General features: G+C 44.4%; 1 protein-coding gene across 1 annotated transcript in view; it reads right to left on the bottom strand.

Moving 5' to 3' along the window:
• COL17A1 (collagen type XVII alpha 1 chain) overlaps positions 1 to 26,059 on the bottom strand; it is a 66,741-nt gene extending 40,682 nt beyond the window's left edge. The window contains exons 1-15 of the mRNA XM_050958255.1: positions 25,949 to 26,059; positions 16,742 to 16,807; positions 15,185 to 15,229; positions 13,862 to 13,957; positions 11,380 to 11,514; positions 10,929 to 10,976; positions 10,072 to 10,107; positions 7,867 to 7,914; positions 6,640 to 6,783; positions 5,344 to 5,499; positions 4,440 to 4,511; positions 3,344 to 3,415; positions 2,627 to 2,695; positions 784 to 948; positions 63 to 152 (exon numbers count right to left, since the gene is read on the bottom strand). Coding sequence (XP_050814212.1) covers positions 63 to 152; positions 784 to 948; positions 2,627 to 2,695; positions 3,344 to 3,415; positions 4,440 to 4,511; positions 5,344 to 5,499; positions 6,640 to 6,783; positions 7,867 to 7,914; positions 10,072 to 10,107; positions 10,929 to 10,976; positions 11,380 to 11,514; positions 13,862 to 13,957; positions 15,185 to 15,229; positions 16,742 to 16,796 — 1,231 coding nt within the window. The 5' untranslated portion in view covers positions 16,797 to 16,807; positions 25,949 to 26,059. The remainder of the gene's footprint in view (positions 1 to 62; positions 153 to 783; positions 949 to 2,626; positions 2,696 to 3,343; positions 3,416 to 4,439; positions 4,512 to 5,343; positions 5,500 to 6,639; positions 6,784 to 7,866; positions 7,915 to 10,071; positions 10,108 to 10,928; positions 10,977 to 11,379; positions 11,515 to 13,861; positions 13,958 to 15,184; positions 15,230 to 16,741; positions 16,808 to 25,948) is intronic.
• Between the last annotated feature and the right edge of the window lie 1,069 nt (positions 26,060 to 27,128).

The following is a 27,128-nucleotide window of genomic DNA, read 5'->3' as shown; positions in this document are numbered from 1 at the left end:
ATAGTGAGGAGAACATGTGCTGGGACAAACAGGCGATTGATGCCAGAATGACCGTCTCTTACCATTTGTTTCAGATTTCAGGTAGGAGTCTGCAGCGTAAGAGGAAGAGAAGCCCTGCTTTTCTTTCTTCAAGGTGTCTTCCGCAAAGGACGCTGTGTGGAGTCCAAAGAGGAGTCAAATAGGCCTTACCAGAAGTCAGACTGGGCCAGATCCTCAGTGTGTGTAAACCAGCATAGCTCCATGGAAGTCAATGGGGCCATGCGGATTTACACCAACTATAGTTCTGGCCCTTGGTGTTTAAGCCCTTGAGTTTTACAAGCAAGCTGGCTAATGGACATGCCTTGTAGAGCTCTCCATGGAGTTTCATAGGGAGAGTATGAACTTTGTCCCTATGTACCTGGTGTGGGAGGCTGCCCTCAAATGGTTAACGGATGACATGGCCGCCTAAATGTCTACTCTGCATTCCTGTGGCTTATCAAGTTACAGAGCCGAAAACACTAGAGATGGAAAAGCCTCTTTAGGTCACTGAGTCCATCTCACTGCTCAGGCAGGTTTAGTCCCTGTGGTACCAGGGTTTTGTTCAGTGTCATTTTAAATGTGCCCAAGGGGTAGGGGTTTCGCCACTCCCCTGGGCAGACTGTTCCATAACCAGATAGGTTGCAACAGCAGGTTCCCAGAACCTGCCAGACTCTCACCTCTGGGACTATTTCCCAGTAATTAATATTAATTTCTAAGCTCCCAGCATGCATGCATGTCATGGGAGATGGTGGGAGGAGAACATACTTCCACTGAGCCCCGTGCTGGAAGCACTGAAGACCTTGCCGCTGTCCTTCGTCATGATCAAGAGCTCCATCTCCTTCTTGGCAGGGACGTTCTCTTTCTCCAGCAGCAGGAACTTGCAGTCTTTACGCAGAATGTCGTCGCTCTGGGAGTTCATAGTGCTGCCAACTGGGGTGTACGAAGGAGATGGGGCGGAGGGGGGGAGGGGGAGAGAGAGATTGGTTAGTGGGAAGAAAGGATGGTCCAGTGGTTAGGATGCTATCCTAGGATTTGGGAAAGCTGGATTCAATTCTCTGCTCTGCCACAGGCTTCCTGTGTGACCTTGGGCAAGTCACTTTGCCTCTCTGTACCACAGTTCCTCATGTGGAAAATAGAGATCACAGTGGTGCCCTACCTCATGGCAGTGTTGTGAGGATAACTACATTTAGGACTGTGAGGCACTCCAATATTCCAGTAAGGCAGCCATATCAGCTAAGACACAGAGTGTACTTTTGCTGAGGAAGCTTGTGGACAAGCCACAGCTGAAATGAAACCGTTTGGTAAAGCCCAGGCTCCTTTGGTGATGGGGATATGGATACCATAAGCACTAAGCTATGGAACAATCAGTCCTCTGGCTAGCAGAAGAGCAGGAGTGTTGAGCAGGTTTTCTGTTTATGCTAGCTTTATGCTGATTGCTGCTGAGAACTCTATATACGATTTGGTATAGGCATATAATACAGTCACATGCAAATGGAAAGTACATCCACCGAATTGCTTGGTCTTCTAACAAAACGGAGTACAAAACTAAACTTGCAAATGTACTGGCACAAAGTTCAGATTCAAGATAATGGGCCTAATTTTACTCTGTTATCTGGTGTGAATCTGGAGTAGTTATTCTGCCTGCCTATGAGTTTTGCAATATTTTATTGCTTTCTTAAAGCCCCACCTTCTGGAGTCCTGTGATAACATGACAAGCTGGGCTATAATTAAAAAAAAGGTTTCTAGCACTCAAAGTTGGGGGAGAAAAGTTTGAAAACATGAATCCTAAAGGCTCAAAAACAAGAAGGCAAAATAAAAGAACCCAGAATTTATTTGTTAAAATCTCATGATCGTTAAACCAATCTCATAAATTTTGAATTCTTGGGGCTAGTAATGCTGCAAAATTATGTACAAAACTAACCTTGCAAAATTTCAGGTTCCATGTTAAAGATAATGGGCCTGATTTTGCTTCCAGTTACTCTGGTTTAAATCAGGATTAATGCCAGTGAGGCCAACTGAGTTACACCAACATGACCGCAGCATGGGGAAGGTCAGACTCGGGCCTCTGATTTCCTAGCACTGAACTTGCTGCGCCTTTGTTTTCATTTGTGAACAGCCAGAGTTACCTCTAGTGGACACTTTGGTTAGTGATCTGTGTTTATTTGTTCTGAGGCTATTTCATGTGTTACAGTGGCCCAAGAGGGTGAATCCGAGACTATGTCTACACTGTAATCACGGGGTGGGGTTGCAACTGGAGTAGACATACTGTCGCGAGCTTTAATTTAACTAGCGGGGTGCTGGAGCAGCGAAGCCGCAGCGGTGCGAGCTTCAGCATGGGCAGCTGTGTGATAACCCAGAGTTCCAGGTGGACTCGGCTCGTACAGTCAATGCCAAAGCACACACGGTTGCAAGTTACATGCAGCATCTGAGCTAGCTAGATTAAAGTGCCTTTGGGTATGTCTACATGGGCTGCTGGGTATGTCCACACCAGCTGCAGCCCTACCCTCTGATACTTTCAAACCATGATCTGCCTGCATGAGGACAATTGCCCACACAAATCATCAGCTATATACTGTCAGCCTTGGACTTCCATGAGTTGCAGACTCACCAGTTGAAGTGCACACTCCACTACCAGCCATACCAGTGCTCTGGGAAGTGTTTTTCTTCACTCCATATACTGCAAGACAGAAATCAGCAGAGACTAAAACCACAGAGCTTGAGCATTCTTAGCCAGAGGAAGAGCCGCACAACTGCAGATGCTAAAGAAGCAGGCTGAGCGAAGGGGAAAAAATAGAATGGTTCCCGAAAGAGGCCAGGGATCCTGAGCTACTGACCCAAACTCGCCTTGGACTTGATCCTGCAACTTTGCCCATGTGAAAAGTTCTTTTGCAAAGTGTACTGGGACAACTTGCTCAGGTAAGAGCTTCACCAGTGACTAAGGGCATGCAGGAGTGGGCTCATTGTTTGCCTTGCGTGCTGACAGTTGGACCTCACATTTGCAGGGCTGAAGGGAACACCCCATCCCATCCCATATGACACACCAGAAAAATTGCCAGAGGGAACCGGTGTTCATATTACTTTAATAGGAGCAGTTAGAATTGAACACATTTTCTTCTCGATTCCAATCCCAATTCCATTTCACGTAAAGCACTGATTCCGTTCTTTGCACTGTCCTGTCTTTTAGACTGCGCATCCTGGGAAAGGCCCCTGATGTGAATTATTTGATCATTAAGGAGTTACTAGGACATGGGAAGCGCTACTGCATAACAAAGCCGTGCAGATCAGTTACCCAGCCTCTCCTCTCTATGATTAAAATGTCACTGACCTGTGGAGGCTGTGGTTGCACTATGAGTCATGGCTGCAGAGCTTGGAGCCAGGTTGTTTTGAACACCAAACACTGCAAAGGAAAATGCCCTGAGGTGAATAACAAGAGGTCGGCATTGCAACTGGCATTTGGACAAACAAAAACTAAGACCAATGAAAATAACAGTAATTACATGATTGCTGCTTGCAAAGGTAGAGTAGCAGGCCTGAGATGACCCTCCTGGGGCCTCTAAATGAACTCAGCTGGCCAGCTGAATGTTTCATACGTATTTGTGTTCATTACCTTCAATAGGAATTTTGCACACCTGTCACTTTCCCTTCCACAACTGCCCCACCACCCCACCGCCCCCGATATCACCCTGTCCTGGAAGCCATGGTCAGCTCAGGATAAATAAAGGTGGCCATTTTGGAACATTAGACTTAAACAGACTGTGAAGAGACCTGCCGTTGTCTCTGTGCTGTGCATGCATTTCTGGAGGGACCGATTTGCAAAAAAGGGTTAAATTCACTGACTGGCTAGGGGTGAGCGGAGGGGCAATGTGATAGCCACACCGAGTATGTGAAAGGTGTAGACACCATGAAAGGAAAGAAATGTTTAGGGTTATGTAGGAGGGTCTAGTCAGGAGTAATGGGATGGGACTGAGCAAAGGGAACTGGACTGGGCTGAACACCAGGAAACAGCAAGGTCTGACAGACACTCATTTTTACTCTCTAGGGAAGCACTGGAAGTTCAAATTATTTGAAATGAAACATTTGAGAGTTTCCTATAGGACACAATCCTGAATTTGTCTCGCAAGAATAGACAAGTTGGCCTAACAGATGCTTTCCAAATAAATGACATTTCTTCTGAGACCCCAAATATTCCATCCCCCCAAATATTCCATCGCTACTTTCTAATGCCAATGACACAGGGTAAAGGCTGAAGTAACTCCACTTCAGCCAAGAGAGTTACTCCAGGAGGACATGCTGACGTAACTGAGATCAGGACGCAGCACAAAGAATGAACAGAGGGGTAATCTAGGTGTCTTTTTGTTATACATTTCAGCTGATGCGCTGAGCTCCATGAAACAAAGAAGGGAAGAAGAGAGAAGTCTGACCTGTTGAGGAACTGCTCAGCCCTGTGTTCAGAGTGGAAGAGCCAGGAGCCAGGTTATTTGGAACTCCAAACACTGCAAGAGGAGGAAAAAGATGATTTGGCATAGCAGAGAAATGAGATCCCAGCACATCCAGGCAGATGGCTCACCCCTCAAAGCCTGAGAGTGAATAGGTCAGTAGGAAATTTCATTCCTTCATGAAAAACAGATTCTGCTAGAAACTGTACAATAAACATACTGGGGAAAATCTAAGCCATGGCACAAAACACTCTGTTTTACTCTATTTTAAAAAAGGGAGAAGGTTTTGATCTCGAAAAAGTTACAGTGACTGGACACGGTTAGGATGCCAAGTCCTTTAACCTCAGAGGATCCTTCACCGTTCCATTCGCAGCTAGGAAACAGCGGCGTTGAGGACGACACTTCCTGACATTCAGAAAGGGGCCTGAGACACAACATTGAGTCCCAGCATTCACTGACTGAAGTGGGAGTTCTGGATGTGCAAGGAATGCAGGATTACACCCAATAGACCTAATGTGGAATCCAAACCCTGTAATAACTCAAACACTGTCCATATTCCAATCCAATGTTGTCTTGTCTAAGAGGCTTGATCCTGAGCTCATTGAAGTCAGCGGTAAAGCTCAGCAGCACAGGATCAGGCACTGTGGACATTTGATCTTCATGAATAAGGGATTCAAAGCATAATCAATGCAGAAGTAATTCTGGGGGCACAGGGAGGCAGAAATCTATGGAGAACAATCAAGTGCATTTGCTCCAACCTCCACTATCTCTCCCCCGCCCTCAACATCTCCTCATCCCATGCACAAAACACCAGCAGCAGGATAAAGAGGGTCCCACAGTCTGTGCCCTGTCAGCACAAGTGGCCAAGGCGGTGGAGCAGTTACTGTACCTGATCCTGTTGAATGGGACATGGTGTTGACCAGGGAAGAGCCCTGGGCCATGTTGTTGTGGTAACTGCCAAGGGAAGACCCTGCAGGCAGGGTGGAGGACCACATGTATGGAGGGAGGGCAGCATTCAGTATGGTTGTGTCGTATGTCCCCGACACTGTAGAGAAAACAGTAATGAGGTTGAGTGAGAGCAGGCTCTGGTAACAGAAATCAGACCACCTACTCAGAGGCAGAGGACACACAAAGCCAGGTTTTGATCTCAGTTTCTGATCAGGTCCTGATCTCCAGTGCAAATCTGGAGTCACTCCCTCAGTTTCAGCGGAGTGACTCCAGATTCACACCTGTGTAACTGAGATCAGCACCTGGCCCACTATAGCCAAACCAGTATTGAACCCACTGGACAAGTACAGAGATTGCCTGAATTTGTGTCTCTTCACTGTAACCACTTGCAAAGCACCTCAAGGGTTTAATCACAGGCCACAGGCACATATGATGATGCCAGAATACAAACTAAACACATTTCAGTCCACGTCCTGGTGAGAAAATCAACATTGGATATGGATCCCCGGATTCTTCTATGACACCTCCACACATGGTCAACTATTGAATTGTTAATGAACGACTATGAAAGACACCAGGTGACTCAGTTCCTCAGTAGGGTATTTGAACCACTGCACCCAAATAAATATGAGAGCTGAGCCATTATTTGTTCTGTTAAACACTGGTAGAGTTCAGTAATCTTACACCAGGGGTGAATTTGACCCGTGATGCCTAAAGCACTATAGCAGGGATGGGTATGCGAATGAAAGATGATGTATTGGCCCATTTTCATTCCTCTCATAGCTCTATTGACCAATGAACATGTTGGGTTTGTGAGGTGCAGACTATTGGGCCAAATGTAGGACATTCTACAAGGTGGTCTGTGGTAACTTCCATCTTGCTGCTTAGAGCAAGACAGAGAATGGATTGCTTGGGGCTTTAGTCTCCATCAGCCTCAATTCTGAATTAAAGATGATGGCAGCTGGAATCTGCTCTGTTTTATGAAAATTAAGGGGGCCCTGGCAATTATGGCCCTGCTCTGGGCAGTCTCTGGGCATCCTTGTAACTCCCCTTTTTGCATTGTTATTACACTCTGGAAAAGACGGCAAATATTTTTAACCTGAATTGTTCCTGACATTGTTCTTTAGTTTTATAAGCATTGGCTGGAATTTCTATGTCACAAGCCACCACATGCTTTAAATGAATCAGTCCCCGCTCCTTGTGCAGCCGGCATTACTAACACCCCTCTCCAAAGCACCTGACTGTGAGCTCTCAGTCACCATCTTCGTTTCCACTACTGCTTTCTTGGGGATGGGGAGAGTGCTGGAGGATGATCGTGTGGGGCTGACGCTGGCCGATCGACTCCCCTTCAGCAAACGCTTCACATCATCCAGCTCCGTCCCTGGCAGAGAAAACAGATGTCCAGACTCAGGCCAAAGCCACCACCCAATATAGCCTGCAACCAGAGATGCTCTTAATACTTTAACATGTGTAAGAGAAGTGGTGTCCAGCGGGAAACAGGGCCATTTCCCAAAGCTCCTTAGAACTCTGCATTTGGCCAAAGGCTGTCCCATCTCCAGCACTTCCCCCAGAAAGTGGATTAGGTGGGATAAAACGCCAGAGGATATACACCAGGGCAAAATCCTAAACTGGCTGGGGGGTAGTGGAATCCTCAGTAGGACTTTCCCATCTCTTTCTATGAAATTATCATCTAATTGTGTCTGATTGTCTCGTGAGAGGGGTAGTTTCTGGGCCTAGCGCTGCCCCCGATTCCTGGAAGGAGGTACGGATATCTCTGGGACTCCAGCTGGGGTATCACTGAACACTGGCGACTCTTTAGGATGTGCAAGGCGCTGAACCTGCTTATGAAGTGCTCTTTTGTTGTTAATGCACAAATTCCTGTCTAAATCGAATGCACTTTTCAGCAGGGTACAGAGGCACCCACAAGAGTGCAGGCTCATGCTAGTAACAGCACAGCACTAACACCAAAGACCAAAGAACTCTTGTAAAGTCCCTCACTTTCATAGGGAGGCAACTGAAGTCAGCAGTGAGGACCTAGGGTTCTTCATCATTGACCTCAATAGGAGGTTTGCCAGCCACTCCAATGGGAACAGGATTGGGGCCTTAGTGAAGAGAGGAGCAATTGGCAAAATGATTCTACCCAAGAGCGACTCATTCAGGCTAAATAAAACTGCCCTGGCAAAATACAGGTCTAGCCCACAGCAAACTTCCTCACTCTTCACACTTTAAATTAAAATTACTTGCAGAGAGCGAAGGGAGGTGGTTTCTCATCACCGCACGCACATTTTATGACACCCCATGTGACACCCTGAGTGCTCAGCCCCAGAGAAGCCACTGGACAGTTAGAGCAGAAATATCCTCAAGGCCAAAATGGTCAGCATCAGAGCTGGCTCTTGAGGGCTACCCCTCCGGAGGGGAAAACCAGGCCCCATGTTCACTCTAAAACAACAGCAGGGACACTTACATCTGGTCGAGGGAGAAGCGCTTTGGAGTCGTACTCGGATTTCACTCTCTGCACAAGAGAAGAGGGTCATGAATACGGAGCGAGATGAACTGGTGCCATGAGCAGGCTGCAAAAGCTAATTCCCCACTTCTCACTATCTATATACATTATTAAGCGTTAGCTTTGGGCAGCTTGCACAGCTGGATGGATTGGTTTTATCGATCTGAATTTTGAGAAGTGGCTTTTGACTTTTGGGCCAGATTCTGATACTTTCAGTCCCACTGAGAAGTATTGCCCTTTAAGTTTTCACAATGTTTTGTTAGACATTCTTGGTACCATATAAATATATTAATAAATAATCATAATGCACTGATTTTTGTTACATTGCATAGCATCTTATGTACCTCATTAGGGAGGTGTGACATTAATATAAGGCCCAATCTTGGATCCCTTAGTCACATGAATATTCTCATTGACATCTATTAGTTAATTTCTTATATTTAATTTAGTTTATATTATAGTTTATAATTAGTTTCTTATATTATCCTAATGTGAGAACAAACAGAGTCACAAGGGACTTCTGAATTTTAAAGATTACTAGTTGCATTGGGCCTCTAGTCCTTCCAGCTGTCACTCAGACAAAACTCCCATTTTCTTCACTTGGAGATTTACCTGTGTAAGAACTGATCTGTTACTATTTGATGACTTCTCTGTTGGCTCATTTCGTGTAGACTTTCCCATACAATTTTTTATTGGGTTCTGCTTGATCCAAAAGTGCTTTGAAATAAAACAGCCAGGTTGCAAAAGATAGTTTATTATTGGGTTTTACTCTCCAGCATGAGAGAATATGGGGTTAAACTGACTGAGCTGAAACAAACTTTAAATCTGGTGGTCCAGGAGCCAACTGGCTAGCCGGAGTGCCTGACACATGTTCCTCCAGATGAAACCTAACAGTATGTGTACTAGAAAGAAACATTTCTTTTGACAGTTGCGTGGAGAAGATGATAGATTGGGGCTATTTTTTTGAAGCAATATGAAAAGCTGGAGCATGATCCTACTGTGTCTGCTTTACTATGTGTGGGAAGATTCCCCAGAGATCTCAGGTTTCTAGAATGCTGGGAGAGACTGCAAAGATCTCAGGTACAAGTAATTGGCAATTGCTAAGCTCTCCTGGAGGAGCTGTAACAATGCCCTTTGATTTATAGCCACAGCTCATATGAATGTGGTAAAATGATTTGTACTGTTGCTTTCTCACTGGCTGGAAATATAAATTAAGCTCTTCGGTATCAATTATATTCAACTTTTCCCCAAACGGCTGATTAATTAGCGAAAGAAAAGGAGGGAAATTCTATTTAACAGCTTAAGAAAATCAAGTTTTTACAAGAAGGTGTCTAAATGGACCACACTGCTTCAGTGATTTCCTAGCCATCCCGTCCACTAGGGCATACCTCTTAGGGGAATGTAGTTACTGTCTCATATAACAGATCTCAGTGAAAGGAAGATGAAGGGGGTTATTGTTATTTCCATATTTAAAAACTTTGGAGTTATTATAGTGATGGGGTCATATACAAATGGATGAATGGCTAGATAGATAGATGGATAGATAGATTTATTAAAGGTGTAAAAGCAGCAAAGAATCCTGTGGCACCTTATAGACTAACAGACGTTTTGGAGCATGAGCTTCTGTGGGTGAATACCCACTTCATTGGCTGCATTCACCCACAAAAGCTCATGCTCCAATACATCTGTTAGTCTGTAAGGTGCCACAGGATTCTTTGCTGCTTTTACAGATCCAGACTACCATGGCTATCCCTCTGATACTTGTTAAGGTGATGTGTACATAAGACAGAGAGAGGGAAAAGAGAGTGCGGACAGATTTTGGACACAAAACCTGGATCTTGACCTTGGCCCAGCTTTGAACTAAAGATGAAAATCTCTTTGACCTATTTCTAACACCCTCAGCTGTCCAACTCTCCAGCTCATCCTTATGAAGAACTCCACACATCCTCCAATCCTGATTTCTTCACCTTGTTGATTTTTCCATTTTGCTCATTGCACTTGTTTGTACAACTGCCCAAATCTCAGGGGTCCAGATCCTCAGCTGGTATAAATACGTGTAGCTTCATTGACTTCCCTGGAGCCAAACTGATATACACCAGATGAGGGACTGGTCCAGAGAAGCAGGAGGAGGAACAAGGGGTCACCAAAAAGCACATTCCAACTCACCTCGGCTTTGACTCCGCCCTCTGGTGTTGGACGATGCTGTGAAAACCAATCAGAGAAAAGCAATTTTAGACTCTATCAATTGTAACACATTTGAAAAGTAATGCAAGGGATGAAGCTTCTTATGTGAGTCGTACAGTTGCTCTGTTTAGCTGGGGCATGGCATGGAGACGCTAATCCCCAAATATTTTGGCTACCATCACTTAGGTCACTGCATGTTTAACTGAAAATATACAGTTCTTAGTACTTCTGGATCATCTAATAATTCCCTCAACACATCCATGGTTGGTAAATGCCCCTAATGCCTATCAAGAAACTTGATGGTAAATCAGAAGCCAACTTGGAAAAGAACCAGGGGATCTGTGCATACAACAATATCTCACTGAATAATAATAATGCCTGGATTGCACTGACGGGTGCTAATGCTCAGCTAGGGGGCAGGAAACTCAATGAGATCTCCCTTTAAAGTGGAGATGACCAGCACAAAGTTGGGGATAGCAGATTTACAATAGAGCATCTATAGAAATGGTCTTTAAAGACAAACACTGATCAAATTCTGCTCTCAGTTACATTAATATAAATTTGGAGTAACTCCACTCATGTCATAGAGACGTATGTGTCTGTACTGGCTGCATGAGATGCCCCAAGCAGAGGAGAAGTTGTGGGCATAATAAGACATTGCGAACCCCTTCCCAATGGGCAGACTTTCCAGAGTCGTTATTCCCCACAATTCACCATGTGCATGGCATTATTTTTATTGATTAATGTATTCCAGTAATGTGTCATGCCAGAGGCCATAGAGCAGCCAACATGCATGCCCTTAGCCTGACATTCGCAGTGACAGTAATATAAGAACATACCGAACTCTTTTCTAGGGAATTCAGGAGAAGAATTTGCGCTGGAGCTCCCTGCAGAAGAAAAGATTCCATGTTAAAGTTTTGCCAAATATTTATGCCCCAAAGTCATTAAGAGATTGTTTAATATATCGTGTCCATATCTACCAAGTCTTAAGTATTGGCAGCGACGGGGTAACAAAGATTTCCATTTCAAAAGAACTACTGAGTATTATACCGATGAGCTGCTGTCATCCTCCAACCACAATAAGATATGAACATTATTTGGATGAACATAATTATAAATAGGACTCTGTGGGTAATTTTCACTAATGTGCATCCTTGTGGTCTATTCCATAATTGTCCCATATTGAGATTTATGCTCCAGGGGACAATCCTGAATTAGCAGGTTGGAACTGACAAGACAACCTAGCAGGGCACCTCTAATTCCCCATCTCTATGACAGATTCTACGATACCTTCATATGTTGCATTGCGGGTGACATAGGTTTTTCTTTCGAAGGTTGAGCCAGGTGATTTGGGGAGAGTAGAGCAGGGAGAAGGGGTTTGCCTGTAGCCGGAGGAGGAGGACGAATTCATTCGACCACTTCCACCTATAGGTAAAACAAAAGCCCCTCAGAGAGTAAAGATAATGCCTCATACATGTAAAGTGGTGCCCTATACTCTTCTGTGTTGGCATGGATGGACCTCACATTGAGTTACAGAGGTAGGTTAGGGCTAGTGATGGGCTAAAGCCACAAAGTTTGGATCTGGCTCTGTTGAGCTTCTCCAAAGTTCAGGGGATGCTTATATCTGTGGTTTTGTAGAAAGACACACCCTGTTACCTTTGAAGCCAATGGGAGTTTTGCAACGGACATCAATAGGAGCAGGTTTGTGCCCACGTTTGAGGAACCAGACACATCCCCATAGATGGGAGATCTTGGAATCTGGCTAGGGTTGTGGGTTGCTTTGGGTTCAGGCCCACTTGTAAATGTTAGGTTTCAGAGTAGCAGCTGTGTTAGTCTGTATTCGCAAAAAGAACAGGAGTACTTGTGGCAACTTAGAAACTAACAAATTTATTTGAGCATAAGCTTTCATGGGCTACAGCTCACTTCATCAGGTGCATAAAATGGAACATATAGTAAGAAATATATATACATACAGAGAACACAAAAAGGTGGAAGTAGCCATACCAACTGTAAGAGGCTAATTAATTAAGATGAGCTATTATCAGCAGGAGAAAAAAAACTTTTGTAGTGATAATCAAGAGGGCCCAGTAACAGATTTAAAAGTGGCAATTTTGCAACAGAAAAGCTTCAAAAACAGACTCCAAGGAGAAACTGCTGAGCTTGAATTACTATGCAAACTAGATACCATTAACCTGGGGTTGAATAGAGACTGGGAGTGGCTGGGTCATTACACATATTGAATCTAGTTCTCCATGTTAAGTATCCTCACACCTTCTTGTCAACTGTCTAAAATGGGCCATCTTGATTATCACTACAAACTTTTTTTTCTCCTGTTGATAATAGCTCATCTTAATTAATTAGCCTCTTACAGTTGGTATGGCTACTTCCACCTTTTCGTGTTCTCTGTATGTAAATATATTTCTTACTATATGTTCCATTCTATGCATCTGATGAAGTTGGCTGTAGCCCACGAAAGCTTATGCTCAAATAAATTTGTTAGTCTCTAAAGTGCCACAAGTACTCCTGTTCTTTTTGTAAATTTAAGAGTCAGTGTGACACAGACCACAAAAATTGTTAAGTTGATCTCAGCAAGTAGGGGATGCTGATGGAACAGAAGCTCCATGAAATGGGGGCAATGAAAATGGAAAACATCCATAAACCCAAGAGACGGTGTGTATATTTGTGAGACTGCTCCCCTGACAGAATGAGGACCTGTGTCCTTACTCTGCCTTTGCTCAGTTACTCTGCTTCCTGGAGAACTAACATAGGGGTGAACGTGAGTCATGAACAAGGAGTCTGGAACTTGGATGCTGTTAAATCCAGGCTTAGGAGAGGGCTCCTTTCCTACTCACATCGGAGTTGCAACAGAAGGGAGACAGGCCTGCATCTCTTTCACTGACTGTGGTGTGTGGAAGGACCTGACCCCTGTGTGAATTCTAACATTGGCATTCGAGTAAGAACCCAGAATAGAGTGCCAGCTGTGACTGAGCATGATATATTCATGGGGATCAGTGAGGGTGGCAGTGGACGTCATCTTTCCGTTAGCGCATAGAGAATTTGTCCTAGGGATCTCAATAGAGAATGAGCAAGGGCCAGGATAGGGGTACTCACTTTCTCCTCTATTCCTCCCGGTCCCTCCACATACTGCACAGTTCCTTTAGAAAATGTGATTGTGGCACAAAGCAAATCTCCAGATAATTGGTGCCCGACCTTTTGAAGTGCTCGAGCAGTTCGAAAGACGGAATCTGCCTTTCATGGGAAATTTTGAGGTGATTTTCTGTTTTGAACCAGAACGAAAAGTCTAAATGCTGGAAATGTTCGCCAGACAAAAAATTCCCCAAAGGTTAGAACTGAAACATCAGAAAGGACAATACTGCTTTTGCAAATGAAACAAAACTCCGACATGTGGAAACGACACTTCTCTTGATCCTTCCGAGAGGAAAATTGAAAAATTTCATGGAAAACAACATTTTCCCCATGGAAAATGTCAATTTTGACAAAGCCGCATTTTCTGATGGGAAATTTTTGTGTGTAAAAATTCCATGCCCAATCCTACAAGGTGCCGCACCTGTACTATTGACTCCAGTGGGAACAGAAAGTTCTCAGCACCCTGCTGGGATGGGGCTCTTGCACAGAAAGTGCTCTCACCACTTCCCCATGAATATTTTCTGTGTTTTCCCTTGGCTTGGACCCAGTCCCTGCCCCTTCGCCCCACCCCCATGAAGCTGCCTTTGCTTTCTGTTCATTCACTCTCCAGTTCATCACTACCTACTTGAAGTCACGTAGCTGCTGCCATGGGTGAAAGTCCTCTTTTCCATTCCACTCCCTCCACCGTGGGCTGTTTTGTGCCCAGTGCCGCTCCCTCCTTCTGTGAGAGACAAGCACACAATGAGACTTTCTGTGGCCAGAAGAGATGAGGACAAGAGCAAAAGAAGCTGCAGGATGAGGCACCAGGCACCCACAGCTGGTGTTATACTCTGTTACAGAGCCAGGGCTGTGGCTGAGGAGGTGTCTTTGGAACCATGTACAGTATTTGGAAGGAGTTATCAGTGGTGGGGGAGCCAGTCATCCAGAACCTCTTCTCTTTCTCCGGGCTCTGACAATCCAGCTGCCACAGCAAGAAAAGTGCTCAGATCATCTTTACTTTCTATCCTGGTTTCAGCAAGTCTCTTATCAATCAATTGCACGCTGGTGCCAAGAGCACACAAGATTCACCCAGGATGGCAAAGGGAGGAATAACTGACCCTTTATGTGCCCCGAGGGGATTCCTCTTGAGGGAAGGCAGGTTTTGCTGCTGCTGCGCTCCCTAAGGCTGTGTCTATATGTACAGCACTGCAGCAGTGCAGCTGTGCCGCGACAGCGCATGTTTTGAAGAGGCTTTATGTTTTGAAGAGCTCTCCCATCAGCATAGAAACCCCATCTCTGCGAGCGGCAGAAGGTGTGTTGGTAGGAGAAGCTCTTCTGCCAACGTAGCAATGTGCCCACGAGCACTTATGTCAGTATAACTGATGTCGCTCAGAGGGGTGGAAGTGTCACCGCCCTGTGCGATGTAAGTTTTGCTGACATAGGCTGTAGTGTAGACATTTTTCTGCTGGCGGAAGAGAAGCTGGGGGAGATACAGGAGCCCTGCCTGTGGCAGCTGCTGTGGAGATGAGCTAAATCAGCACACCCCATAGCCACTCTGTCTTTGTCCCATTCGCAGCCAGTGGCACCCTTTTTTAGTTTTCTTTTTTGGGTGTCCTTAGTTTCCTATGGGCCTAACATTTCTCAGCCTCATCCCTGGGAGCCACTCCTTCTCTGGAACCTCGCACCCTGGCGTAATCCCTGCATAGATCTGGTCTAGGAGCCTTCACAGATCATCCTTTGCTCCTTTCTTTCCCACTCAAATGGGTCCCCAAACCATGTCTATTCTAATCATCGAGAAGCACTTTTTCTGGGAGGCGGGGGTTCTCAGACCTGCACAGTGCTTCTCTGAGGCTGAAGCACTGATACATGAGGACTTGTGAAAACAGCACCAACACACATAAATTTCACGCATATGCACACACACAGACGCCGCTGAGAATGGACAGCACAATGTAAAATTTCTACTTACTTGGTGGTAAGGACGTCAGTCTTGTGGTTACTGACTCTGTAATAACTGGGGAAAGAAAACAGTGAGGTTATGGCCCTGAAATCTAGCCAAGCAAGGTGCAAGTTTTATTTCATGTCTATGGAATAATGGGACTTGAATAAAGAAAAATATTCTAAGACCATAGAGCCAAATGGTGGTAGCACACACTCTGTTTGTAGGCTTTGCTCTGGTGCTTGTCATTGTAGTAGCTGAATTCCTCATAGACATTAATCAACTTGGCCTCACAACAACACCTTGTGAAAAAGGGAAGGATTATTATGTTAATTTTACAGATATAGCACTGAGACATCTAAGCCTCATGTCACACAAAATGTCTGTGGCAGAATCAGCACTCAGGTCTCCAGAGTTCCATGCTAGTGCCTTAACCACAAGGCTATCTCTGTGGTGAATTATAAAGGGCCCTCTAAAGGCTCTTGTAATGCTGACAGACCCTGGTCGTCGTCGGCCGGGATCAAACCTGAGACCTTTGGAGCTTAACGCACGACCCTCTGCTGCATGGGCTAAAAGACACTTTTCTCTTAACCAAGGCTGTAGCCAACTCATCAATCTCTAGCTGGTCTCACTGCTGCTAGAGGGGGACAGAGTGCCACACCAAGCACGCATGGGTTACGTACTTCCCGTGGTTGAGGAAGTGCATCCCGAGCTTCAGAGACTTCCCAGTTGATACCCTAGACAAGCCCTCACTTGGAATGCTGCTAGACCCCGGTCGTTGTTGGCTGAGATCAAACCTGGGATTTCTGAAGCTTAAAATACTAGTTTCTACTGCAGGGGTAGTCAACTATTTTTTTTCAAGGTCCAACATTTCTTGGACAAGGTATAGTCAAGGTCCAGACTCCAGAGAAAATAATGAAAAAATAATAACAACAATAATGATAATAATAAGTAAACAAAAAGATTTCTGGATCTGTTCAAAAGCATCTGGTGGCCCAGATTTGGCCGTGATCTACCCCATCTCTACTGCCAGGGGCGGCTCTAAGCATTTTGCCGCCCCAAGTACAGCAGGCAGGCTGCCTTCAGCGGCTTGCCTGTGGGAGGTCCGCCGAAGCGTGGGGCCAGCAGACCCTCCACAAGCAAGCTGTGGAAGGCAGCCTGCCTGCCGCCCTCACGGAGACCGACGGCGTGACCCCTGCGGCTTGCTGCCCCAGGCACGTGCTTGGCGTGCTGGGGCCTGGAGCCGCCCCTGTCTACTGCATAAGCCAAAAGAGACCTCTCTTTTTGCCAAGGGTGTGGCAGACTCAAAACATCTCTAGCTGGTCTAGCTGCCACTAGAGGGGGACAGAGAGCCACACCAAGCAGGCCTGGGTTACACTCCAGAATGTACGATGTGGCCTCTGAGAATTTCATGCTGTTCCATATTGTGGGAAGAATCAGGCTTTGAGACCTGAGATAGCTGCACAATTCAATTCTGGATCCAGGTTTGGATTCTAACTCCCTCTAAAGTCCAGGGTGTTCGGATCTGGGTTTTGTGGTTGGGGTCCCTCTCCGACGATGAGATTTTGTTTTAAAAGCTTTTCTTACGTCTTTCAGTGACTTCTGTTCCATCCCGTTTGGTTTTCTTCGTTACTGAGTCCATACCATCACTGCCTGAGGGGAAAGCACAGAGACCTCATTGAAAGAAACACTGTTTTGTAGTCATTCAATATCAGCACTAGGACATGCTGCAGGTCAGGGGTCGGCAACTTGCAGAAGTGGTGTGCCAAATCTTTATTTATTCACTCTAATTTGTGTGCCGGTAATACATTTTAATGTTTTTAGAAAGTCTCTTTCTATAAGTCTATAATATATAACTAAACTATTGTTGTATGTAAAGTGAATAAGATTTTTAAGATGTTTAAGAAAAATTTAAAATTAAATTAAAATGCAGAGCCTCCTGGACCGGTGGCCAGGACCCAGGCAGTGTGAGTGCCACTGAAAATTAGCTCGCATGTGGCCTTCGGCACACGTGTCATAGGTTGCCTACCCCGCTGCAGGTAGAGGCCTGGTCATGCTATCAGCTGGCTGAGAGCCCCAAACGTATCCAAGTGGGTAATGAAGCAGTGATGATGGCTTGTTCAGACACTCAAAGGACCTTAGTGCAGACCACCCCATCTAGTTGTTGGAAGGGTTGGAGCCTGAGCGGGGGTCTTTCCTTTTTTCAAATCTGTTTCTTTTGTCATTATCTGTGCCGCTTAGTGCTCAAGGACTTGCTGGGGGACTTTATTTGATGCGCTCACTCTCCCCCTCTACCAGCCGACATCTTTGCCAGCTGAAGATTTTGCAGCCCATAATATTTAAAAGCCAGCATAATTCATTTTTTTCAGTCTTCTCACTTGTCACTCAACGTCTCCATGGAAAGGGGAACATCTGGAGATATTAGGTTTTTGTTAACTGCTCTATGGACCATGTACAATCTGGATCCACACTGTATAATATAGATCCACCCTGTACAGTTCATCCTATGTACAATGTAGATCCATCCATATGACCCTACAGAAATCCAGCCTCTGTCCATCACATGCATGGCTCTATGGATACACGGTGTAGGTCCAGTAATGTAGCCCATGCAGGATCCAATATAGAAGCACAGGGTATGTCTATATAAGCTATATCTATCCAAAGCCAGGCAGCATTGCAAGTATGTCCACCAAACTGATGCCCATAAAGCGCCGTGGCTCTCTAGATGTGCCCGTGTGGTCCCTGTGAATGCATCCCATGTGTCTTGGCATCCAGTGGAAATTAATGGCATGAATTATTAAAAAGGAAGTTTAGTGGTATTTACAATTGCATGGCCCAAGGGTGAAAGAGTGGGGTTATTTTCTTCCTGCCCTATAGACAGTCTTTCAGTGTGTGAAGTGCCAGGGGCATCTAATGGCTGGTCACTTTAGCCACAGAGAGATCATCACAATCAGAGGGCATTCCAACTGGTCCCCGCTCTTTCCCCCCGTTTAACAATGCCATGTGAGTATTACTGGCTTGCTTGGCATCATCCTCCCTCTGAAACAGTAGGAGCCTACGGTGTTCCAGAAAGCTCAGGGCTGACTCCATGAGCCATCCTGGGCAGTTCACACACAACAAGCCCTGACGTTCCAGGAGGATGCCGGGAAGGCACACTGAGAAAGATAGAATGATAAAGCCAACAACAGAGATGCAAGTGAACTGGCTTGAAACATAGGGAGAATTTAGATCTGGATCAAATCCAAATCTCATGACTTTAACATATCTCTGTAATCACTTGTCTCCAGCCTTGTCTCTGAGGTAAGCTTAAATCAGGGGTTCTCAAACGGGGGGTCAGAACCCCTCAGGGGGTTGTGAGGTTAGTACATGGGTGGTAGTGAGCTGTCAGTCTTCACTCCAAACTCTGCTTTGCCTCCAGCATTTATAATAGTGTTAAATATATATAAAAAGTGTTTTTAATTTATAAGGGGGGTTGCACTTAGAGGCTTGCTGCGTGAAAGGGGTCACCAGTACAAAAGTTTGAGAGCAACTGGCTTAAATCAAAACACAAGATCCAAACCCCAGCCCCACATATCTGCTCTGAGCAGGGTTAAAAACACAGACAGCTGCAGAAGTTTTGTCAACTCTACTGATTCCACCCTTGTTACCACTGGAACTCGTTGCCAAATAGCTTAAGTGCAGAGACAGCTGTATTCATTACTGAAATACCACCCCAACTTAATGCCTTGTATCCTTCTCTAGTCAAAAATATAATCCCAGGCAGCCATAATACTATCTGCCTAGGTTTCATAACACATCAGTACTATCAAGAATACTGCAGCTGGTAGGAAAACAAACATCAGCAGGAGAAAAATCCCCCTGTGAAAAAGAACAATGCAGTTATTCAGTCCCAGTCTTACTCAGAAGAGGTTCCACTTCATCTGAGGAGCAGTCTCAAATGCTAGAAATGAAATTTTAACCTGTGAAAAGTATGGGAGCCAAATCTGCAGGTGAACTCTCCCCACTGCTGCCAGGGACTCCATCTTATCTGAAGACTTGGATGTATAGAAAGCTCCATATTTAAGGGCTGATTCTGCACAAGATTCAGGCAAAATTCGACACCAAGTTCACAGGTGTTTGGTTTGAGCAAGAGCTCAGGATGAGGCCCTCAAGCACAGATGTGGTTCGCTTTACAGTTCATGGGTTGGATTCTTCAGTGCCTTGCACATGGTGTCTTTACTTCCACCTTTGAAAAGCGAGGGTGAAACCCACCACCTCGACAGGAGAGCATGTTATCCTCACTTTGCACACATGTAAATGATGCCACTGTGCGAAAGGCAGTGGAGAATCAGACACAATACCTGAAGGGAGAAGGTGCTGTAATGTCACTGACAAATTTCACCTTTCCCATTTGATATAGCTTGTCTTTAAATAACTCCTGCGTAGGAAAACAGACAGGATGGGTTTAGAAAGGAAAATATCGATCAATCACTTTGATTAGAAACAGGGTAGTTATTCCTCTACCTTATACTTTATGTAATTGTTCGGAACAGATCTTACGAATGGCCTTACACAGCTCAATTTAAATGATAGCATGTTCATGGAGAATATTCCCTCTTTCAATCATCAGTTAACCTGGGCCAGATTTTTAAAGCTGTTTAGGCACATACACCTCTACCCCGATATAACGCGACCTGATATAACACGAATTCGGATATAATGCGGTAAAGCAGTGCTCCAGGGGGGCGGGGCTGCGCACTCCAGCGGATCAAAGCAAGTTCAATATAATGCAGTTTCACCTATAATGAGGTAAGATTTTTTGGCTCCCGAGGACAGCGTTATATCAAGGTAGAGGTGTACCTCCCATTGAAATCCCCTTGTCTTCTTCTTTGTTCCTACAAATAAACCAACAACCAAACCATTGGCCTGATCCTGTCAACTGCAGTGGGCACACAACCCTTAGCAATTTCAGTGGGAGTCACATGGGGCCAGTACCTCGCAGCATCAGGCCTCTTGCGTATTGTGGCTAGAGAAAGCTCAGGGGGATTTTGGTTTCTGCAAGCCCCTATGACGTTAGTTTCAGTTTAGGGTTTGGTGAAATAATTTTCCTCTATTGTCTAATTTAAACTATTTTGTCTCCAACGGAAAATTTAATTTTGAAACAAGATATTTTTCACATGAAATGGAAATTTGTGCTACCAAATAAATAAAGATTCAGGCTGAGATTTCCAGCTGCCTGGGAAATTGGAAATCACCTATGTGGCTATGAATGGCTCAGCCTCTGGTTCTGGATCTAGCAGGGGTAAGGTGGAGGGGAATTAAAGGCAGTTCACATTTTCCCAGAAAGAAATGGATCGGGAATCTCAGAAGTTTGGCATTCTGTTCTAGAACCCAGGACATTCATTTTAGCACGTGCATACCTGTACTGACGTGAGCCGTCCCACCACCACACCCAAGTCGTTACACAACAACTACATCCACTCCACACAATGGCTCACCACTGCCACTGAAATCACCAGGAGTTGAGACTTCAATGGGCTGACTCACATAAGTAAAATTACTCCCGTTAAGTTTAGTGGGATTGGGGCCTACATTTGGAAAAAAAGACTTCTTCCTTCTCCAGGGTGTGACTTACACCTCTCTGCACCAGGGAAGCCCTTGACCATTCACCACGAGGAAAGGCTGATGTCTCCACCATCCTCCTTCCTTTGAATTTCCACCAACATTTGTGGGTAGCTTTAAATGTCACTGCACTCAGCCCAGTGGGTGGAAGCTGTGGATGTGCTCATTGAGCTCACTTCCTGGCCTGGCCAGCACCACTGACTTTTGGAGACTGTTGTCCCTGGCTTTGCAACATCTTAACCTTTTTCACCACCCGTAAGCTGCCCCAGAGTTTAACAATGGCAGAAAACAACATAAACATGGGGTAAGTTAGCCACCCCTCCTCTCAAGAGTTGGGAACATGCTGCTTTAACACTGTACAGGTAAAATAAGGAGAACACATTAAAATATATCCTTGCAGATAACTCCTAAATTCCTAATACCAGCTTTGACTGCAGGAGCATTTTGCTTCATATACCAGGTTTATCCCCCACATAGTGGCACTAACATAATTACCAGCCCTCTCTCCAGCACAGCTACAGAACTTGACCTTCAGGTGCTGCCAGGGCTGACTTCCTGCACCAACTCATTCTGTCTGGATTCACATAAATATAGCTACGAGCGATGTATGAGACAAAATGGAATAGCTCTGTTAAATCAGAGAAACCATCTGCAGCTATCTCTGAGCTACAAGAAGAGACTTGTGAAACATCATAGTTCTCACGCAATGGCCCTAAGGATGCTTTGGCTTACGGTGGGGACTGAACTGGCCCCTAGCAGCCCCAGGGATCTGGCAAGTGAAGAAGAGACATGGGACTGGGAGTTCTCTCACTGGCTCTGTCATTGACTCACAGTATGAGCCCCATGCAAGACATTTCACTTCCGTGCATCTGTAAAAATGGGGGTGTTGATAGTTGCCCACCTTTATAAAATGCGTTGACATCAATGTACGGGTCCCACCATGTGAGCGGCTGAGTGCTCTCTGAGAGGCAACCCGTCAGCTCAATTTGATTTCAGTGGGAACTGAGGGTGGTCTACATATTTAAGGGTACGTCTACATGGTAAAGAAAAACCCACGGCACTGAATCGCAGTCAGTTGACCTAGGCTCAGGCTGTGGGGTTAAAAGTAACAGTGTAGACATTCCTGCTCAGGATGGAGACACACTCCGAAACCCAGGGATCGGGGAGGGTTTCAGATAGGGTGACCAGATGTCCTGATTTTTGGGTCTTTTTCTTATATAGGCTCCTATTACCCCCCACCTTCTGTCCCGATTTTTAACATTTGCTGTCTGGTCACCCTAATTTCAGAGCCTGAGCTCTAGGCTAAGCAGGAACGTCTACACTGCTATTTCCAGCCCCACAGCCTGAGTCCCGGCATGCCAACTCAATTGACCTGGGCTCTGAGACTTGGTGCCACAGGTTTTTCTTTGCAGTGTAGATATAACCTTAGTGTGCAAATTATTATTATAATGGCTGAGCCACACCGGGTGTCCATGCAAATATATTGCAGATAATCACTCTCTGACGTTTTCTCTCTGATATTTTATATACAGTTTTATAAGCTATTTAACTGGTCTTTGTATGCGATGTACACTCATCAACGTCGGAAAAGTTCCACGGCAGCTGGCCCTTATGCTTACTTCACAGTTCAAATGATAAAGCACCTAGGTATGTCCAACCAATCTCAGGTGCCTTGATTAGATGGATATTCCAATCCCTCTGCTTATTTTAGGAACTAGATATTACTTGCACGCAACATTAACAATCATTGTCCCATACTTCTTGTCAATAGGGGAACATCTTAAGTTATTTTATATTTATGTAAGCATATTGTAATGGAAACAATTTAAAATAGCCATGGATGTTGCACATTCTATTAATTCCTACACTGATCATTTCTGTTCTCACATCAGATATTATTGCATTCTCACGTCAGGTGGATGGAAACCATCTCATAAACTCATAGGCGTCAAGGTCAGAAGGGACCATTATGATCTTCTAGTCTGACCTCTGCACAACACAGGCCACAGAATCTCACCCACCCACTCCTGTAACAAATCCTTGACCTATGTCTGAGTTACTGAAGTCCTCAACTTGTGGTTTAAAGACTTCAAGGTGCAGAGAATCCTCCAGCAAGTGACCCAGGCCCCACGCTGCAAGGGAAAGTTGAATACCCCCAGGGCCTCTGCCAATCTGCCCTGGAGGAAAATTCCTTCCCAACCTCAAATATGGCGATCAGTTAAACCCTGAGCATGTGGGCAAGACTCACCAGCCAGACATCCAGGAAAGAATTCTGTGTAGTAACTCAGATCCCACTCCATCTAACATCCCATCACAGGCCAGAATTAGGCTCTCCCATCATACCATCCCTTCCATAAACTTATCAAGCTTAGTCTTGAAGCCAGATATGTCTTTTGCCTCCACTGGTCCCTGTTGAAGGCTATTCCAGAACTTCACTCCTTTGATGGTTGGAAACCTTTGTCTAATTTCAAGTCTAAACTTCCTGATGGCCAGTTTATCCAGTATATCCATTTAATCTTGTGTCCACATTGGTACTGAGCTTAAATAACTCCTCTCCTTCCCTGGTATTTATCCCTCTGATATATTTATAGAGAGCAATCATATCTCCCTTCAGTCTTCTATTGGTTAGGCTAAACAAGCCAAGCTCTTTGAGTCTCCTTTCATAAAACAGGTTTTCCATTCCTCGGATTATCCTAGTATGCCTTCTCTGTACCTGTTCCAGTTTGAATTCATCCTTCTTAAACATGGTTGACCATAACTGCACACAGTATTCCAGATGAGGTTTCACTAGTGCCTTGTATAATGGTACTAACACCTCCTTATCTCTACTGGAAATACCTTGCCTGATGCATCCCAAGACCACATTAGCTTTTTTCACAGCCATATCACATTGGTGGTTCATAGTCATCCTGTGATCAACCAATACTCCAAGGTCCTTCTCCTCCTCTGTTACTTCCAAGTGATGCATCCCCAGTTTATAACCGAAATTCTTGTTATTAATCCCTAAATGCATGACCTTGCACTTTTCACTGTTAAATTTCACCCTATTACTATCCTTTTAGCCCCACCTGTACTTCTTCTGCAATAATACACTCTCATCGAATGGTGAGATTAATGTTTAATGGAGCCAAAAACCTTTGATCCTATTCTATGTGAAGAATTTCACAGAACTCACTGATTGTGGATAAAACAGTCTGTGTAAACAACACTGAGGATTTCATTTAGAAACAAATGCCACTCCTTCCCTGATGTCTAACATGCTTCAAGGTGTTTCCTTACTGCGAGTCAAACCTTTTCAGGTTTCACTGTCCTTGGATTACTATCAGAACAAAACAGCAATATACTTACCTTGACCCAACAGTCTAGGAATCTGACTATCCTATTCCGCTTTAAAAGCCATTCAATTTCAGTTGATTGTCAAGTCATTTTTTATCTCAATGGTTCCAGGATCTGAGGCAGTATTTGTGTGTGGTCTGCAAACAGCTGGTTAGTCTAAGTGGGAAAAGGATCATGAACTCTTGCCTTAGCTAATGGCATCCATTTGGCGGAAGCATAATCCACTGCATGGTGTGCATTATACTTCCCCGTCTGTGCCTGATTCGCAGATAATGTGAGTATGCTGCTCAGGTTTTGGTGAATAAAATAAATATACCAGCCTATATACTATGATATCACTCAATTAAGTGAAATGCAGGTCAAATTCTGCTCTCAATCAGACCAGCATGAATCTAGAATAACTTTATTGACTTCAGCAAAGTTATTCTGCATTTACAGAAGTGCAAGATCAGAATCAGACCCTATCTGTGTTCTGTTTGCTTGTTGTACAGATTAATTTAATTGTTGATAATAATGGTGAATCGGGGGAAGGGCACGACCAAGATTTAGATATGTTGTAAGGGTCAGATTCCTCACTAACACCCAGCAGCAGCCTTGTTGAAGTCAATGTGTGTTGTTTCTGATGGCAGAATTTGGGGCACTGCCTGGATTTTCTCTGCAGTGCATAATATGTCCACCTAACCTCCTTGGTGATCTAGTGGTTAGGATTTGGTACTTTCACTGCCATGACCTCGTTTCAATTCCCAATCAGGGGAAAAATGACTTTAAACCAAAAACCCTTCAGTTATTCTTCACTTACAATGTAAACAAAACCTGCATTGCTCAAAGAAAAACAAATTCAGAGCAAGAACATTTTGTTCTGCACAAGTCACTCATTCCTATTGTAAAGAGGGAGTTAAAAATTCCTATGCAATAATACTTTGCACTCTCCAGCAGTGAATCTCAAAGTGGGTAATTGCTATAATCACCATCTTATAGATGAAGAAACTGAGACACAGAAAGGTGAAATGACTTGCCACTGAGCATCAGTTTCAGACACAGGAATAGAACACAGGACTCCTGACTCACAGTACTAGGCTCTAATCAGTAGATCATGCCGTGCAAAGGATTAAAAGTGGTTGGTAAACAAACATTTGCTGATTTTCACTGAGCTAACTTTAAAAAGTGCGATATAATTCTTGGCCTTGTAATCTTAAATGCAAACAAATGTGTCCAAAAGTTCAAGCTAAATGACTCACTATTGATAAATAACTCTGCTTTTCTGGAACTGCTTTATTTAAAACAAAGTTGGAGTCTCCCAGCACAAAACACCACGTTAAAGTAGCACCTGTTGCTGTCTGAACTGCAGATCAATGCAACTGGTGCCTTAGTATACCCTGAACCAGATTCTGCATCCAGCACTAGAGTATATAGCCTATCGTAATCCTCTGATGCATTTCAAGTATACTCATTTTTTAAATCAATCACAAAGCTCCTTGCATTTTGCAGTGTAGATACTCTTTCTTCCAGATCCTAACACAGACCATCAGTCTATGCACCATCCTATTTGGATAATGATTTCACAATTAGTATTCAAAGAAAAATACCTATGTCTTGGTTTATATTTCCCACTTCTCAGCACATCAACCATTTTCACTTAGCATCCATTTAAAAAGCAACCCTCTCTTGCAAATTTATAAACCAAAGTAACCCAGAACATAAAGATTTGATAGTCTTTTTACATTGTATGTCCCATAGTAGAATGTACATTTCCTATATTTTACTTGAGAATACAGGATTTTCCCCTGTAGGAATACAGGCTTCCCCCTAGAAAAAAAACAGGACACTTTATTTCTTCTTCTTTATGTTACTTACCTACGGTTCTTCAATTCAAGACTGGAAATCCCTCTTTCTCCTCAACCGTTTCCTTTCTATCAAAATTGGCCACCTACTCTTTATACCACATCCCTACAAAGGTGTGTTGAGTCTGAGTGATCCTCCAGGAATGTTCACTTCTTCTTGTAGTTAATGTATTCTATCCCGCTCCCCCTTGTCCTTTCCCATTTCTTCGCTTCCAAACAAGTCCTGACAAAGGTGTATCCCTGGTTTCCTGCCTCGCTCCACCCTTCTAATTATCTGCCACTCAGCAAAAAAAAAAGTCTGCCTCCAGGAATCAAACTTTACTGAAGGCAAGAAAGCTTCTACCTACCTGCTTAGATAGATTAACCATTTAGATACATGAGGAACAAAGGCTGATGTCAGAGGAAATGTCCTATTATGGCTTTGCTTTCTCATACATGATCTACACATTTTAGGTGTGAATTTCATCTGCATTAGCTTTTTCTTACAGAAGGTTTATAGAGTTCTAGCTGGCATCTTTGCATGGGTAACTGAGGCCAAATGTTATGCAACTTGTGTGCAATGGGCCAGATTCACAGCTTGTGGGTAAGTGGCATAGCTCCAGTGAAATCATGGCCCCACACTGTGTTTAAGCCGCTATCAATATTTATCCAGTATTCAGGAGGCAGTTCTGATAATAGATAAGATGCACCAAAATGCATGAGGACAAACATCTCCGCCAGGTTCCACTTATGCAACCCAACTGAGATTGGCACTGGTGCAATCAATAGAAGAACTCAACCCAGCATCTTTAGTTTTCCATTGACTTTAATGAAATTGCACCAGTGTAATGGAGAGGAGATTGGGGTCCATTATCTTTGGTTCCTTACAGTAAATTTTCTGCAGTGCGTAGGATAGTGGTTGGGACACAGTGCTTCCCAGCCACCCCAAAAGCTAGCTCATCTGCCTTGTGGCTGCAGAGAGCTGGGTGGAAATCTTTTTGGAGCTCATCAAGGCAGCTCCTAGATCATTCAGAATGGTCACTGCAGAGTATTACAAAGCACTCACCCTATCCCATGAGAAGCATGGCCAGTGCACAGGCCTGATAAACTGCATACAGTAATTAAATTTATTTAGGAGCCACAAGGCCTAATCCTTTGGGTCTGGCCAAACCACACTTAGCACAGGACCTGATGGGGGAAAGTACCTTACAGCC

Source organism: Gopherus flavomarginatus, chromosome 6, assembly GCF_025201925.1.
Source record: "Gopherus flavomarginatus isolate rGopFla2 chromosome 6, rGopFla2.mat.asm, whole genome shotgun sequence".
Lineage (NCBI taxonomy): Eukaryota > Metazoa > Chordata > Testudines > Testudinidae > Gopherus > Gopherus flavomarginatus.
The sequence above is the reverse complement of the archived record's forward strand: the minus strand, read 5'-3'. Positions and strand labels throughout refer to the sequence as shown.